Source organism: Lolium perenne, chromosome 4 (assembly GCF_019359855.2).
Source record: "Lolium perenne isolate Kyuss_39 chromosome 4, Kyuss_2.0, whole genome shotgun sequence".
NCBI classification, from domain to species: Eukaryota; Viridiplantae; Streptophyta; class Magnoliopsida; order Poales; family Poaceae; genus Lolium; species Lolium perenne.
In genome coordinates, this window is record NC_067247.2 from 348,651,686 (window position 1) to 348,669,942 (window position 18,257).

At 47.9% G+C, this 18,257-nt stretch overlaps 1 protein-coding gene across 1 annotated transcript; it reads right to left on the reverse strand.

Annotated features, from left to right (window-relative positions):
* Positions 1–16,679: 16,679 nt before the first annotated feature.
* On the reverse strand, positions 16,680–18,196 carry LOC127296997 (uncharacterized). The gene is made up of 3 exons (XM_051327245.2): positions 17,736–18,196; positions 17,142–17,550; positions 16,680–16,903 (listed from the first exon to the last, which is right to left on the reverse strand). The coding sequence occupies exons 2-3, from the start codon at positions 17,527–17,529 to the stop codon at positions 16,803–16,805; spliced, it is 489 nt and encodes a 162-aa protein (XP_051183205.1). The 5' UTR covers positions 17,530–17,550; positions 17,736–18,196; the 3' UTR covers positions 16,680–16,802.
* Between the last annotated feature and the right edge of the window lie 61 nt (positions 18,197–18,257).

Genomic DNA, 18,257 nt, shown 5'->3' on the forward strand with positions numbered 1-18,257 from the left:
GTGATAGGACTTATAATTTGGGAGCTTTGATAGCATATAGACTTGCTACTAACCGTGAGAAGGGAGGAATTTGTGGAGGTCTCATCGCCTCCCGTTTATTAGCTATGCATGGAGTAGAACCTCACCATCTTGATATTCCGCTCTCCATAGAGAAACTTGACATAGTCTCCATGATTAAACATGAATTTGTTTCTGATTCATCTAACTTGAGTAACCTGTCTTACAAGATAACATTTTATAAGAAAACTTGGAGAAAAACTAAGAAAACTGAAAAACTAGTAGGATTGCCTGCGCCTGTTCTATTTAACCTTGATTCCAGGGAGGAATGGTCAGTCACAGAAGATGAACTGAATGTATACTTGGAGGGAGATGGCCAGCATGCAAGAGACGGCACGGAGGAGGCCGAGGAACCCCTCGACTCATCCGATGCATCAAGTTCTTCGCATCAACATTTTGGGCATGTGGAGCCTTCATCCTTTCCTTCTGCACCGGGACCTTATTATGACTACGCCATGTACGATCCACCGGCGTGGAACCCTGACCCTCGCTGGGATTGATCTCCACTTAGGCCAAAAGCCTAAGCTTGGGGGGAGGTATATCGGCATCACTCATTCTTTGCATATTATGGTTGCTGGATACTTGTATATACTTGTTTAGTTTCTTTAAGTGGTTTTCTAATGAGAGGGAGATGATATTTGGGGAAGTGCTGCCTGAAAACAGATTCTGGACTGTCACCATAAAAATTCTCAAAAACAGCCAGAGCGTTATTTTGCGAAGCCAATTTTTGTGCATGTTCCCCAGGTTGTTATCTAACTTTCATTAGTTGAACATTTTTCGATTTGAGCAGCGGAAGAATTTTTTAAAAATCGATTACTGTACTGCTGTCAAGTTTGACGAATTCCTGCTGCTTTGTGTTTATGTGACTTTTCTAGTTTTCATTTTCTTGTTTTTGCTTTGTTTCTTTCCTAAAACACAAAAAGACCAAAAATATTTCTGTTGTTTCTCTTCACCATTTGCTTATTTTGGTTTCTTTCTTTTATTTTGCTTTATTTGCTATCGTTGGTTTGCTATAAGAAAATCCAAAAAGATTTCACTGTGTTTGCTTGTTTCCTTTTGTTCTTGTTTCCAATTCGAAAACACCAAAAATATTTGTTGTTCTTCTTTGGTTTTGTACAGTTCACTATGGAGTTCAATGGTATTCGGTGGCTGGAGCGTGGTTTTCATTCCATATTATTCAAGCTACACAAGTGAAAGGCAATAATGACGATCTACGACAATTCGACTGTGGTGAGAGGCTGGTATGAACTCTATTTGTTTTCATTTTTGTACATATACTCATCCATGTGAGCATGCTTAGTTGGTTCATGTGAGGTAGATGTCATTTAAAGAAAGTCTAGTAGTTCATGATCTCTCATGATTAGCACCAATTTATTAATATGAGTAGCATGTCATAGATATTTGCTTGCATTGTTTTATTCATAAATAGATATGACATTGTGGTATCCTCCTCTGAATAATTCACTTGAATCGACTTGGCACATGCTCACGCATGCATATGACTGAACAAAAGTCAACTAAGCCTCGATGATTTAATTTGCTTCAGAGTTCTTGTATCACTTTTATGCCTCAGTTAATTTATTTTGCCGCAAGCATGATTATGATAGTTACTGCTCTCTTGATTGTCGCTCCCCAGTCTATTGCTAGCCTTCACTTGTACTGAGCGGGAACGCTGCTCGTGCCTCCAAACCCCTGAAAACCAAGTTGTTCCAAAGTGTCCACCATAAATACCTATGCATGGCATTTCAAACCATTCCAAGTAAATTCTCATGCGCTACCTTTAAAACCTTCAAAATGCTTCTCAATTTGTGTAATGTTTTATAGCTCATGAGGAAGTATGTGGTGTTTATCTTTCAACCTTGTCATTTACTCTTGACGGAATTTCATAAGGACTAGTGGCACATCCGCTTATCCAATAATTTTGCAAAAAGAGCTGGGAACGGGGTTCCCAGCCCCGATTAATCAAACTTCATTAATAATTCTCTTGACATGTTTTGCTCTGATTCATCAGTAAGCAACTTAATTTTGCAAATAGACACTCCTCCATGGTATGAGATTGATGGAAGGCACCCGAGGATTCGGTTAGCCATGGCTTGTGTAAGCAAAGGTTGGGGGGAGTGTCACCCATAATAAAACTAAAATACGTGTGTAAACAAAAGAGAAGAGGGATGATCTACCTTGCTGGTAGAAATAACGTCCTTCATGGGAGCCGCTCTTGAAAGTCTGGTTGGCGAGGTAGTTGGTGTACCCATTACCATTCATTGACAACAACAAACACCTCTCAAAATAATTTTACTCCTGTTTTAAAAAATGAAAAGCTCTAGCGCATGTTAATCCCTGCTTCCCTCTGCGAAGGGTCAATCTTTTACTTTTATGTTGTGTCTCCATCCTTTCTTTGAGCACTTTCTTGAGAGCACAACTGTCATTCTTAGTATAACATGCTTGTCTCAAAATATGATTGATTGTGGTATAACTTTGATGTTTTTATCTTTGACAATCTCTATTTCTAGTCTTTCTATGAACTTTAGAGGTACCTGAGCATTTATGTTTTGCTATTCAAATACAGGCAAGCGAGATACCACTTTATCATACCCTTCTATGAACATTGCAATCTTGCTTATAGACATGATTCATGATGCTTATTATTAATTGTTGGTACTTTTCCATGATTGACATAGCTATTAGATGATCTTATTTGCATGTATCTTATTATGAACTGCCTAAGTGTTAGCCATATCATGAGAATATATACATCATATGAATAAATGTGTTCGTGAAAGTTCTTTTATCGCGTCAGTTGTTAACTGAATTGCTTGAGGACAAGCAATAAGCTAAGCTTGGGGGGAGTTGATACGTCCAAAACGTATCTACTTTCCCGAACACTTTTGCTATTGTTTTGCCTCTAATTTGTGTATTTTGGATGCAACTAACACGGATTAACGCTGTTTTCAGCAGAACTGTTCTGGTGTCTCGTTTTTGTGCAGAAATCCAACTTTCAGGAAAATCCTCGGAAATTATGCGAAAGGTCCTATTTTTCCAGAAGACTGACGGAGCCAGAAGGGCAAGCCAGGTGGAGGCCCGAGGGCCCCACACCCTAGGACGGCGCGGCCTAGGAGGGGGGCGCGCGGCCCTAGCGTGTGGCCCCCTCGGCCGGCCTCCGACGCCCTCCTTTGGACTACTTAACGCATTCGACCTAAAAACGCACGGGGAGAAGTCGAAGTCGCCAGAAACCCTCCAGAACGCCGCCACATCGCGAAACTCTATCTCGGGGACCAGAAGTCTCTGTTCTGGCACTCCGCCGGGACGGGGAATTGGAGGAGATCATCGCCGCCATCACCACCAACGCCTCTCCATCGACCAGCAATGTTTCCCCCATCCATGTGTGAGTAATTCCCCCGCTGTAGGTTGAAGGGGATGGTAGGGATTGGATGAGATTGGTCATGTAATAGCATAAGATTGTTAGGGCATAGTGCCTAGTGTCCGTAATTGGTACTTTGATGATATTGTTGCAACTTGTTATGCTTAATGCTTGTCACTAGGGCCCGAGTGCCATGATCTCAGATCTGAACATGTTATTATTTCATCATGATATGCATTGTTTTATGATCTTACCTGCAAGTTGTATACACATGTCGCTGTCCGGAACCAAAGGCCCCGAAGTGACGAAATCGGGACAACCGGAGGGGATGGCGGTGACGTGAGGATCACATGTGTTCACGGAGTGTTAATGCTTTGCTCCGGTACTCTATTAAAAGGAGTACCTTAATATCCAGTAGATTCCCTAGAGGCCCGGCTGCCACCGGCTGGTAGGACAAAAGATGTTGTGCAAGTTTCTCATTGCGAGCACGTACGACTAAATATGGAACACATGCCTATGGATTGCTTTGTACTTGGACACCGTTTTATTATTATCTGCAAATGCCCTGCTTTGATTGTTACATGAGTTTCTCTCATCCATGCAACGCCCGTCATCCATCCCTGTGCCTACATTATTTTAATCCTGCTGTTTACTATAATCACTACTGCTGTCTTTGTTACACTGCTGCTGATATTTCACCACTGCTACTGCTATAAAACTGTTACTACTGATAAACTCTTGCGAGCAAGTCTGTTTCCAGGTGTAGCTGAATTGACAACTCCGCTGTTAAGGCTTTCAAGTATTCTTTGTCTCCCCTTGTGTCGAATCAATAAATTGGGTTTTACTTCCCTCGAAGACTGTTGCGATCCCCTATACTTGTGGGTCATCAGGATGGTCTTCAGCTCCTGAGCTGGAGCGGTTGGTTGAGTAGCGTAGTACTGGCAACCTCGGCAGGTTTTGACTATCTTATCAACATCTTCTTTAGTTGTGAGCCAATAAAACCCTAATCGAAAGGCTTTTACGACGAGAGATTTGGAAGCGGCGTGATGCCCGCAATCACCTGCATGAATCTCTCTGAGGATCTCAATGCCATCTTGATTTGAGACGCATTTCAGAAATACCCCATTTGCGCTTCGCTTGTAGAGTTGTCCATCAACTATTGTGTAGGATCTTGCTCGTCTGATGATTTGCCGTCCGAGGGTTTCGTCTTCCGGCAATTTATTCCGGACCATAAGGTAGTCCAGGAAAGGCTGGGTCCAAGCCAGAGTGATTACCATCACCTCTCTGGCCGGAGAAACTGCCACTTTTGGGTTTTGCGGATTAGTGCCCTTCACCGAGGGTATTCGTAGATGCTCAAGGAAAATTCCGGGTGGAATGGGTTTCCTGCCGGATCCGAGCTTGGTTAGCATATCTGCCGCTGTGTTGTCATCTCTCCTGACATACTTGACTTCGTATCCGAGGAAGCACTTGGCGATCTCCTCGACTTCGTCTCTGTAAGCCGCCATGACGGAGTTTCTGGCGTTCCAGGTTCCGGCTACTTGTTGTGCCACCAGGTCGGAATCTCCGCAACATATGATGTGCTTGATCCCAATCTCCTTAGCGATGCGCAGACCATGTAGTAGAGCCTCGTATTCCGCCATGTTGTTTGTAGCTTCGAAGTGAATCTTCAGAATGTACTGCAGTTCTTCTCCGGTGGGGGACTTCAGGGTGACTCCAGCTCCTGAACCTTGATGTTGCTTGGATCCGTCAAAGTGCATGACCCATGTATCTGGTTCCGGCTCGAGCGTTGTCTCCGGAGCTTCTGTCCAATCTGCGACGAAATCTGCCAGAATTTGGGATTTAACCGCAGTTCTAGCTTTGTAGTCGATGTCGAAGGCGGAAAACTCAATGCCCCACTTTGCTATGCGTCCTGTTGCGTCAGCGTTGTGAAGAATCGTGGACAGTGGAGCTTTGCTCACGACCGTCATGGGGTGCTCTTGAAAGTACTGTCTAAGCATCCTGCTTCCCAAGAACACACCATAGGCTAACTTCTGGAAGTGAGGGTATCTTTCCTTGGAATCCATTAAAACTTTGCTAACGTAGTAGACTGGTCTTTGGACTCCGTATTCATGGCCTTCTTCCTTGCGTTCCACCACGATGATGAGGCTGACGACCTTGTTGGAAGCTGCCAGGTAGAGGAGCATAGGCTCTGACTCTGCTGGAGCTGCGAGAATAGGAGGGGAGGTAAGTATTTCCTTCAACCCTCGAAGTGCTACATCAGTTTGCGTCGTCCCAGACAAATTGGTCTGTTTTTCTTCAGTAGCTTATACAGAGGTAGTGCCTTCTCGCCAAGACGGCTTACGAACCTACTGATTATTGCAACACAACCAGTTAGCCATTGCACATCTTTGAGACAAGTTGGCCTTTTGATGCACAGGATTGCCTTGATTTTTTCTGGGTTAACTTCAATGCCTCTATGAGAGACAATGAAGCCAAGGAGTTTTCCGGCTGGCACGCCAAAGACGCACTTCAGCGGATTCAACATCATCTTGTATCGTCGAAGATTCTCAAAGGTTTATGTGAGGTCGCTGATCAAGTCAGGACCTTTCCGGGTCATGACCGCGATGTCATCGATGTAGGCGTGTACATTCCGGCCAATCTGGTCCTTCAAGCACCGCTGCATCGTACACTGGTAAGTTGCTCCTGCATTTTCAAACCAAAGGGCATGGTAACATAGCAGTAAGTACCGAAAGGTGTGATGAAAGAGGTCGCCTTTTGGTCGGACTTCTTCATCCGGATCTGATGGTACCCGGAATATGCGTCAAGAAAACACAGAAGTTCCGCCCCCGCCGTCGAATCAATGACTTGGTCAATGCTCGGCAAGGGGAACGGATCCTTTGGACAGTGCTTATTCAAGCCGAAGTAATCGATGCCCATTCTTAGTATTTCAGAATTCTTTTTGGGTACAAGGACGGGATTTGCGACCCAACCAGTATGGATAATTTTACTACAAAACCTGCCTCTAGTAACTTTGCTAGTTCCGTCCCAATGGCGCGGAGCTTCTTATCTCCAAAGCGTCTCATAGCTTGCTTCACCGGTTTGGCTCACGGATTTATGTTGAGGTAGTGCTCGGTGAGTTCCCTTGGTACTCCGGACATGTCAGAAGGTTGCCATGCGAAGATATCCATGTTAGCGCGAGCGCGCTTTCCTATTTGGGGTCCATGTTGGCTCTGACTGACACCTGCTTGGAGCTGTCGCCTTTCTTGAGGTCGACTTTCTTGGTGTCTATCGCGGCCCCGAACGAGTCATTCTGCTCTGAGATTTGCCTTTTGGTGGTTTGCATCTCTGAAGGATCCACCGCGGCTCTGTAACCTTGCAGCTCTATGGCAGAGATCACAGATTCTGCGAAAGCTGCTTCACCAAGCTCGCACTCATGAGCTTTGTTGTAGTTTCCGGACACAGTGATCATGCCGTTGGGACCCGGAATCTTGAGCTTGTTGTAGATGTAGCACGCCCTTGCGTGAAACTTGTGGTAGGTGGGCCTGCCGAAGATGACGTGGTAGGAGCTTTTGAAAGGCATGATCTCAAACGTGATCATCTCTTCGCGGAAATTCTTAACATCGCCGAAGGCCACGGGAAGTCTGATGCTGCCTAAGGAGTTTGCTTTTTTACCCGGAACCACGCCGTGGAACTCGACGTTGCTGTGCTTCAACTGTTCCTTGGTTAACTGCATTTTCTCCAGAATCTCCAAGTACATGATGTTCAAGCTGGCTCCGCCATCCATGAGGCACTTGGAGAAGTCATACCCGTCGATGCGGGGACTCACAACTAAAGCGTAGCACTCCTTCGGAATTATGGTGGGATGATCCGACCTATCAAACGTACACGAAGTTTCCGACCACCTGACATACTGCGGCACAGCCGGAACTGTGGCATTCAGGATCTTGAGAGTTGACTTGTTGGCGCGGACTGTTGGTGTTCCGAGGAAAGTGTGGTACGCACCAGCACTCTTTTTTCCAAAGGGGTTGGTCTTATTAGCTGCGGGGGCCTCTTTGGCATCCGGCGAAGCGTCATCCTCGTCCATCGCCTCGGAACTGTCCTCGTCCTTTTCCTTGTTCTTGCCCTTGCCTCCTTTGCCGCGAGGGCGGTGCTTCCGGGCTCGCTTGTATCCTGCTTCCGGGTCAGTCTTGAGATCGTTGAGCCACTTGCAGTTGCGATTGGTGTGGGAGGACTTCCCTGTAGCCGGATCTATGTGGGCTAGGCATGGCATATCTCTGTACTCCTCATAAGTTTGGGGAGCGTGGGTTCCGGCAGCCGTGACCTCGTCAGCGCGCTGCTGGCCCCTGCCGGCTCCGTCTCCGCGACCGCGGCCTCTTCCGCCTCCTTGACCTCCGCGTTGGAATGCCATGGCCACCATGTCGGATCCGGCGGGCTTCTGGTCGTCAGATGGAATTTTCCGCTTGTTGCTGCTATTGCCGCCGTTGTTGCGGTTTTTCTTCTGTTGGTGTAGGGGTATAGCTGTAGCGGCCAGTTCTCCTCCTGCGTCGTCATCAACGGCGGAGTGAGTACTTGCAATGCTGATCATGTAGTCCAAAGTTAGTTTGTTTTCGTTGATCAGGCAAGTGAGCTTGTGCCGAAGCAATCCTCCTCTCTGCAGTCCACCGATAAAAGCGTGCATAGCAGTGCGATCGTCGACGTTCTCGCACTCGTTTCTGGTTGACAGCCATCGGGTGAGGAAAGTGCACGATGTTTCTCCTTTCTTCTGGATGCATGCCTGCAGGTCGCTTGTTGTGGCAGGTCTCTTGTAGGTGCCTCTGAAGTGCTTTTTGAAAGCAATCTTCATGTCAAACCAACAAAAGATGGAGTTCGACGGGAGGTCGCTAAGCCAAATACGAGCTGGACCAATAAGGTACAACTGGAGCATGCGGCAGGCGATTCTCTGATTTCCTCCAGCGAAGCTTACTGCATTGAAGTAATCCTTGATCCAGGTGTCGGGTCTCTCAGTGCCATCATAATGCTTCAGATTTCCGGGTAACTTAAGATTCAGTCCCTTTGGGTAAGGCTCCTCCCGGATCATCCTACCAAAACACTTTGGACCGATGTACTCGGATATGTACTCGTTGAGGCGATCATTCGCGTCGCGCGGACCGTTCTGCGGAGATTTTGAGCGCGAGCGAGATCTCCGGCCTCCGCCTCCACCACTGGGTGTGGGGAAGGAGATCTGTGAGGGGGCCTGTGAGATTTCTTGCTTCCGCCTTCAGATTCTCCTCGCCCTTCCTTATGCTGACTCCGGCTGCGGTGGCTACCTTCTCCATGATGGCGATCGCTGCCGCTGTTCCGGCTTTTGCGGGGATCTTGTTCACGCTCCTCGTTCCGGCTCCGGCGAGATTCCGGCGTGCGCTCCCTGCTCCTCTGAGGTGCTGCGTTGTCGCGGATGTTGATTCCACCAGGACCATGGGGCCTAGTGTTTCCGACAAGACTACGACGGCGAGGCGGAGGAGGCCGCGGGTACCCCTTGGGCGGAGGCGATGGGTTTTGGTACTTGTCCTTTCCAGCATACATCGGATCTTTTCCCTTCTTTGGGACCGTCGGAGGTGTTTTCGAGGGAATCGGGATCGGATTTAGATGTTCTCTGGATGTCCTCCTTCTGCGCTCCGAGGATCCGGTGCGTGATTCATCGTCACGGTCAGGCCTTCCGGAGGCGTCCTTCTGCGCTGTGGATACACAGTGTTTCGGGTTAGATTCTAACCGACGCGAAGTGTCTGCCTTGCTTTGTTGCTTCATTGCTGAGGCTACAAGCGTACGGAGGTGTGCGATGTCGATTTCTTCATCTTTCTTTGCCAAAATCTCTGCGGCCTTCTTCATGTTGTCTTTGGGAGTGGCAAGAGGCGGCTGGCCAGAAGGTGTTGCAAAATTAATCTTCCGGGGAGCAATGGCTTCCTGGCGGATTCTATCTTCTTCCTCATTAGAGCTTTTCATCATGGTTTCCCATTGATTCTGGAGCCTCTTTGCCTCTGTCAGACTTTCAACGGCCTCGCGTTCTCTTTTGAGGAAACTTTCCATCAAGGCTTCAGCTTCCTTCCTTTCGTCCAGCATTGCTGCTGCGGTGGTAGCAAACAACTTGGCGGCGGCCAGAATTTCCTTCCTCTTTTCTTCTAAAGCTTCAGGATTTGCGGCCTCTTCCGGAGTGATTTGCTTGTTGAGGATTTCCGAATGTGCAATGGCGCCTTGGCCTGCGTGTTCAACGAGCTCTTCAGGGGACAGATATTCCTGGCTTCCAGAGGCTCCGGAATCCAGTGTCGTGCGGTATCGAGGGCGCAAGGGCGGAGTTTCCGAAGTGGAAGGGCCTAGGGGTTCGACGCCAGTCGGAGTTTCATCTTCCTCAGCGTCCTGCTCCATCCCTGTTATGGTCGCGAAGACCTCCTTGGGCGGAGCGGATTCGCATCGGATTTTGCTTCGGCTCCATCCTCAATCCCTAATTCCTTCAGAGCTTTGTTGTACTCCTCCGTGTTCATGGTTGAAACATCGCCGGAGGTTGGGCTGAGGTTGCCTAGAATTGACTCCTCTTTCTCTCCGGCATCCTCTTGCTGACCCGGTGCTTCGCTGTCTCCGGCAGCCTCTTGCTGATCCGGGGCGTTGCTGTCTCCAGCAGCTTCAACTTGCATGGGTCCTGCTCCTTCTTCAGGAAGGGCGGATCCGTCAGTATGTCCGAGGAAGTGCACGAAGTGACACCTTTGCTTTTCTAACACCTGGGAGACCCAGGCGGATCTGCATTGTTCTTCCACCGCACTTTCTTGCTCAGGGGCGGATTGGGTGGGCTTTGACTTTTCCAGATCTAAGGCGGAATCTTCCTTAGGGAGCTCCAACATCTCAAATCGGATCTTTGCGACAGTGTCCTGCTCAGCGGCGGTCGCGTCAGCATGACTTACCAGGGCGTTCCCGTCGGAATCGACGGTTTCGCCGATGAAGATGTGGATGCCGCCGATTGGGACGATGGAGAGCTTGACGGGGTCGGTTTTAGCCGGAATCCAGCACTCATCTGGAGGGACGAACGGGAGATTTCCGGCGTAAAGAACACGCCCCACGGCGATGGAGTCGTCGTAGCTTCCCATGGCGGAACCCTCCCGGTTCCGGCCTCCAGACGCCGCAGGCCCCACGGTGGGCGCCAACTATCGTTGCTTATTTGACGGTACCTCGGAGGAGGGATCCTCACGAGGGGGAGAAGAAGTGGGGGCCATAGGGCGGAGAGTCCTCGGGACGGTGGTACGCGATTTACCCAGCTTCGGAACACCTGCTCGAAGACAGGGCCTACTGCTGCTTGTCTGGGATTATCTGGGCGCTTTCGCGATGTTACAATGAGTTGTGGTCGTGCCCCTTAGGGCTCCCGGGATCCAGCTTATAAAGACACACGGATCTAGGGTTTACACTGGAGAGTCCTAGCCGGATTACAGGTTGCCTAACTACGGTACAAAGTATTGCCGTGTACGTCAAGGATCCGCCTTCCATCTACGTCGTACTGGATCCGGGTTCCTCATGAGCCTCCGTGGATTTGGCCTCCTTCGTAAGTCGGTGGGATCCGGCTCCATGATCCTGGGCTGGACTTCATCCTTCATGATCAACAGCAACTGGGCCGCCCGATGGGCCTCATGCCACCATCACCGTCTATGGGCCACCCGGACTTGCCGGATCTAGGCACTGTCGATGATACACCCATGAAGTATACCCACAACACTTCGGGGTCTATCCCTTGTCCAAAAAAATAGACATATGAGATTAATCTAAATTTAAATGTATCTAGACGCCATTTATTATCTAGATACATCTAGATTTAGATATATACCATCAACTAGATAATAGCCTTTGGTATATTGGTGACCATTAATCTCATAGTTGCATGGTAGAGCATGCCCTTCCACTAGTTTGCTGAACACCGGAGACTGCTGCAACACGTTGATGTCATTGTGTGATCCCGTCATGCTAAAGAAAGAATGCCAAATCCATGTTCATAATCTGCCATAGCTTCAAACACCACACTGCAATATCCATGACGCCTTTTGTATATACCCTGTCAAGCAAACGGGCAGTTCTTCCATGACCAGTGCATGCAATCGATGCTTCCAAGCATTTCAGGGAATTCTCTGGCAGCATTTTGTGACATGATCCTTGCAGTCTCTTCCTCAGTTGGCCCTCTCAAGTAGTATTTGCCAAACTTTCCCACCACAGCTCGGCAAAATTTGTACATGCACTCAATGGCAGTAGACTTACTCATGCGAAGGTAGTCGTCCTGTGTATCGGCAGGTGCTCCGTATGCAAGCATCCACATGGCGGCGGTGCACTTCTGAATCGACGAGAACCCGATAACGCCTACAGCGTCGTGCTTGAGCTTGAACTAGGGGTCGAACTCTCGAACGCCGTGGAGGATATTCATGAACGGACCCTTGCTCATCCTATACCGGCGCCGAAAATTGTCGGCATGTGTTGCGTCATCTGCGAAGTAGTCGTTGTGCAGCATGGTATGCCCCTCCATCCTCTGCCGGGGCTTCGACTTCTTTCTCCCCGGCCTTGATCCTCCGAGGCGCGGCCTCTTCCTCTTCTCCGCCTCGGCGTCAAGCATGTCCTGGAGGGACGCGGTGATCAGCAAATGCTTTCGGAGGTCGTCGTCGAAGGCTTGCTTGTCCTCCAACAGTAGGGAAAGCATCTCGTCGTCGCTATCCATGTCTGAAGCAAAATCAATGGTTAAAATTGTGTCGCGGCAGACGAGGCAACGAACAGCTGCCAATCGCGCCTACCTGGCAAGTCGTTGAGCACCTTGTGTGTGCGGAGGTGGGCGGATTTGACGCCGCGTTCTGGGACGCGCTGGCGAAGCGGCAGCGGCGGAACGTCCGGCGAGAGTGCCAGCCGCGACGACGGTGCCGACTCTCAGAAGAGATCAGCCGTCGAAACGGCCGGCAAATCCAGCGGCGGCGAAGGGGTAGGAGGTGCGGGAGGGAAGGAGCGACGAGAAAAAAAGACGCGAACCAACGGTTTATGGAAATAGTCGCTGATAGGTGGGAGCCCGCCTCGCTTTTCGTTGCGTTCGGTGTGCCCGGAGCGTCCCCTGTGAGGCGGGGACGGGCTCGGGGCGCCGGACAGCGCATCGGGCCGCGCCGGAAAAAGAGGCTTGGAGGACGCGGCTGGGAACGTTTTTCTATCTAGCACGCCAAATTCCTTTGAAGGTTGGTTTTGGGGACGCGATTGGAGATGCTCTGAGATTAACGAATTCGCCACAAACAATTCACTACGACGGAAACACCATCGCTCATAAAAAAAATTCTACCTTTATAAAATACAATATTCTGTCTTTATAAAATACAAAAAAGTTAAACTGGATTTGATCCCCGGTTAGCAGGAGGTGCTGCTGCCCTCCAAACTTCCAACCATGCCTTGGTTACGTCCGCACGTACTCTACAGCTAGCATGTTCTCTTAAATACCGTGGTTTTGCCACGGATCACGTCCAAGTGCACGCGATTTTTTTATGACAACAACCACATATTTCATTAGTACAAAATTAAGTTGCACGAGTAAACAAATGAGAAACTAACCTTGATATTATGGTGAATCATGCATGTAGTAAAAAAAACATACAAACGAACCAGAAAATAGGTGATCCGGAAACTTTAAAGAAAATTATCCCTAGGGTTTCCTGCACTCGCCGAAACCAGGGGCTACCACGAAACTCCAACGCCGCCTAGACACACGCGGGTTGGAAGAGACGCCGACCTCCACCATTACCAGATCCAAAAGAGCACAATCGCCAACGAGGCTTTGAGAGTCGATGAACGAGCCCGCTTAAAGCATCGACACCGATGACGGTGTGGCACGTCGACTAGGGGACGTCCTGTGCTAACTTGGACCAAGATCTACCGCATCCTATCCACGAAGTCGAGGAATAACGACAAATCCACCGCCTAAATCCTCGCACCAGAGCATCCACTTCGCTCCGAGCCCTAGCGCCGCCGTGCATAACGACGAACGCCAGCAACACGCCGAGAAACGAATCTCGCCATATCTGAAGAAAGGCAATGCCAAGTAGCCGATCTGAAGAATCGACAAGCACACGATGCCATCAACTCCAAGATCGACGTCGTCGTGAAGGTCGACGTCAGTGTGGGAATAGAGTTAAGGCAGACTTATTTGCCCGGCCCCTCTCCCACCAAACCAGTGGTGCACCACACTAGACAAACCCTAAACATTAAAAACCAGACCATAACAGAGGAGCGAGGTCCCCCTCCCTCATGCCGCCAAAGCGGTAATCGAAAGGAGAGTAGACCATCCCTCACGCCAGCGGAGATCTGGGGGCGGGAGAGGTTGTCGCCTCCGCCCCTATTGCGGGAGACGAAGATGTTACATTGCATGGGAATTCAGTTCCTCTCGAGAAGCCCTCAGATGATGATTCTTCCATTTGTGTGAGTGTAAGGCGGAACAAGAAGGGAAAACATATCTCAGTGCACTCTATTTTCATCGAGTCCGGGTTACCTCGTGCTTCCTGTTACTATTATGTTCGATATAGATTTGTGTAGATTCACATGTATGTAGACGCGTTTTAGTATGTAGATACTGCTGGAATTTGGCCTTGGGCCGTAGCCCATGTCCCAATACAAATTCTGAAATTCTCTTGGCCCATGTGGGAATGGCAAGGGGTGGGACTAAAGTTTAGTCCCACATTGCTAGTTGGGAGAGTGTTAGAGTGGTATATAAGGTGGGTTGTTCTAGTCCTTATAAGCGAGTGAGAAGAGAGAGAGCCCTTCCGCGCTCCTCCTCCTCCGCCACCCGCCGCGGGTTACGGGAATCTCGCCGAGCCGAGCTTATCTTTTTGTTGTTCAGGAAATTAATTATGTAATCAATTACGAGTCATTAACGGACGTATTGCCGTTTTGTTCCGGTTTTTCTGGATCGTGGACTCGGACGTGAGCTGCACCCCACGACTACGACACGCCATATGCGACCGCCTCTTTCCAGTACATTGCGCCGCCGCCTTCGTCTTCCTCATCCCGTCCTTCGGCGTGCACCGAGCGACGGGACAATAGGCCTCCGAAACCCTGCCTCTCGTAGACCTGTATGGGTGAGGGGCAATCAGGTTTTTAGGGAGCGCTTACGCGCGACTACTGGCAACACAACGTCGTCCAACGAGGAGTTCCCGAACGACGAATTCTTTCCGGACATCGACAACCTCTTTGGCAACCTCAAGATGAGCGACAACCAGGATCCTGCTGCGGCCGCCAACATCGCCGCTGCTGCTGCTGCGGCCAACGCTGGACGGTATGTGTTTCTGTCCTCCTCGTTTCAGATCTTGCTAGAGCTTCTAATACTGCTATTTGGAGTAGATGCGATAGGTTTATCTTATCTAGATGCTATTTGTTCATCTACTCTGTTGATCTGGATGATTAGTTCATCTAATTCTTATGATAACTTGCTTATATTCAACAGATACGCGCGAATCTAGACAATTTTAAGACATTTATTTCCGCGCGTCATGATTTCATACTGGTAAATAGATGCCATGAAACTTATGAGGCTGCGTGCATAGCGTATGTACCCCTGAGATTAGAAAAGGATGCAACAAGAAGATACAATAATACTCACAGGAAATGTATTGCAGTGCATTTGCTCAGGGCTTCGTTACCAATTCCTAACAGAGCCCTCGGATACTTAGGGCGGTAGAGAATTGCACAATTGTGCAATTCGTTGTTCTGATGCTTTGCTCAGTTATCCACTCCACAGGGAGCCTTCAGCTAGAGAGCCTAGATGGAATATCCAGGCAAGCCCATCCATCGTAACAGGGCAGCCTGGAGATATAACCAACTTTTTTCTTCTGAAAACTGATATGGTCTACTACAGTAGTTAGCATCTCAGGCATGGCCTACTGGCGTACTACTCCTGCTATCTCCTGTTGAGCTGAGACCCCATAAAATATCTCTCAGGTACAATTATTGAGGCCCCACGGGAAATATCTGAGAGCCTAATCCAGCCTGTGTCTCCCTTTTCAAGATGCAACTCGGTTCTGCAACTGATCAATATAATAAGCCCATCCATATATACCAACACAGACAAGATCTTGGATATTTGGATATTGTCCATGCTTTCTACTCTTTTGCTGACGCAAACCTGAGTCTTTTGTGTTATACACGTCCAGAGGAAAACTAAACACTTATTGATCAGGGGCGATTTACACAGAAATAACCCTTTTGCGTAAGAATAGCACAAAATGACCCTCCAGCCAAACTATTTCACGTTTCTAACCATTTTGTGTGGCTCCCTTCGCAAGGACGCCACACCCTTCTATGTGGCTCCCTTCGCAAGGGCGCCACACCCTTCTGTGTGGCTCCCTTCGCAAGGGCGCCACACATTCTGTCATACGTGGTGGCTCCAGCTTGTCTACCGACAATGTGTGGCGCCGCTTCCACGGGCGCCACATAGACAGGTGTGGCGCCCTTGCGAAGGGCGCCACACAAAAGGGTTAGATGCGTGAAATAGTTTGCCCGGAAGGTCATTTTGTGCGTTTTTTTCAACAAAGGATTATTTTTGTGTAAATCGCCTTGATCAGGCTCCCAGCTGCAAAGAAATGTAATACTCTCTCCATCCAAAAAAATGTCTTAGATTTTTCTAAATTTGAGTATATCTAAAATTTCTTTTATCACCTTCACCCTGTGGAAACATCTAAGAGCAAGAATTGGTCCAAGTGAAAGAGTTTTTTTTTCTTGAAGCAAGGTAAAAGATTTTCCATTTTCATTAACATAAAAGAAACTTTTAGATCAGGTTTAGCCTCAGACAAATCCTAGGCATTACACGATAGACTACTCTCTTGGGATTACATTACTCAAATATTTGGCCCCGGCCAAGCACCACACTCTGGTCCCATATTTTACCTTATTGATTAATTACAATGTTTGCCTTAGATGCATGGTTCCTGAAAGAGTATGAAATTGACGTTACTCTTTGGACATTGTTGTATCGGTGTCTCTCGGTCTCGGGTGAGTATATATCGGGATACAAAACTTGACTTGAAAGGAAGAAGCCTCCTAGAGATAATACCCACTCTATTTCAGCATACACCGCAATACCAAATGCATATACTATGAAAATATATTCCATGGTGGTTCTAATAACAGTGATATGATATTTTGGTCGTTGATTTTTTTTCCATATAATTAGTCAAACTTTATAGAATGCATTACATTTGCATCTTAAACGAAACAATATTATCTACTACTTCAAGTAGTGAGTGAGGGCGTCTGACAGGATACAAACAGGCTCCGAACAGATTTTGAGGCAGCAAACAGGCTCTTTGAGTAATTCGGTGTGTTGCTTTTCATCTCAATGCTTGCAACACACTATATGCTAATTAATCATGCGAGCTCACTTGATCATTCAGTAAGTGGAAGTACTGCTTAACCTCCTTTTCTTGCACGATTTACTTGATTCCGCATCGACATTCGCCTCGTAGTCAGAAAAATTCTTATCAGAGACCTCTGCAGGGAGAAAAAAAATGGCATCAGATATTTAGTTCATCGTAGCAGACTGCTTCAGAGCATGGTTAGCAGTCTAACTTTTACGAGCTTATTGCTAACATAGGTACGTTCAGACAGACAGCATCTTGGAGCTTACACACAATTGATTTTTGAATTGTTCATGCATCTTCCATAAAATCAGCTAGTGTTGAAAACATATGATACACCGGAAGTTGAATGAGGTAACTGAGATAGCTACCTGTATTATCATGGAGAAGTTTTTCTCCATTGCAAGCTCCCAATTCCCTTTCATGCGACAACGGACTCCTCCCATGGATAGTCCATATACCAGACTCGTGATCACCCACTGCGGTTTTTGCTAGGAGTACATCACTTCTTGCATTGCTGCTGCTGCTGCAGTCACGCATCCACGGGTTTGCAGGCAGGAGGCATTCGGCCGTTACTGGAGCACGAACATTGGTCCTCTGCGATTTGAGTTTCCCCAACACTCCACTGCGGATGATTTTCAAGTCATGGGCACTTGAATCTTTCTGTTTTACTTTGTAGCCGTAGAGTTGATCGATGAAAGAGGCTTCCATGGAGCTTATATAAAGTGTGTGCCTCCTATCTGTCCAGCCCGCCCGCATCACGTTCACAATCAAGTTACCCTTTAAAAGAACAGCAAGATAATAATCTTTTTATTTCAAGGGTGTAGGCATTTGCTAACAACATGAAACAAAGCAGGGATCCAAATGCATGTCTAAAGGCTAACTAGTATCGTTTCCAATGAACTTATAACTTTGTATATGCACATAATCAGCAGAAGCAGTGAAGCACGATGTTTTGAAAATACATCTTCTTCCTTTTTAAGAACGGCATGACGGTTTCAGAGAAACACTTTGGTGTTTCTCTCTTTATTTTTTTGTTCTGAACTTTTGGACTCAAAAAAAAGAAGGGTTACGTACCCTGCCAAAGAACAAGACACTAATCGGTTTAGTATGTCAAGGCCTCAAGGGTACAGGAATATGATAGCAGCATGAAGTAGAGCAGGGGCCCAAAATTCATGCTGGGAGGCACACAAGTTTAATTTCCATAAGACCATACCGGCTTGTGCTTCCATAGACACCCAAATTTCAAAACAGTGTAAACCCCCGAAGAGGTATCTTCGTGAGTGAAACAGCAATCGGTTTTGAGATTTGGGGGTCTACGGAAGCATAAGCCTATAGTTATATATATGCACATAAGGAGCAGGAGCAGCATATTCTGAAGATACGTCTTTTTGAGCAATGGCATGAGGACGTCGCCATGGGAGGCTATGGGATTCGGCCGGGGCCGAACAGGGGAGAGAGAGAGAGAGAAAGAGAGGCAATTGGAC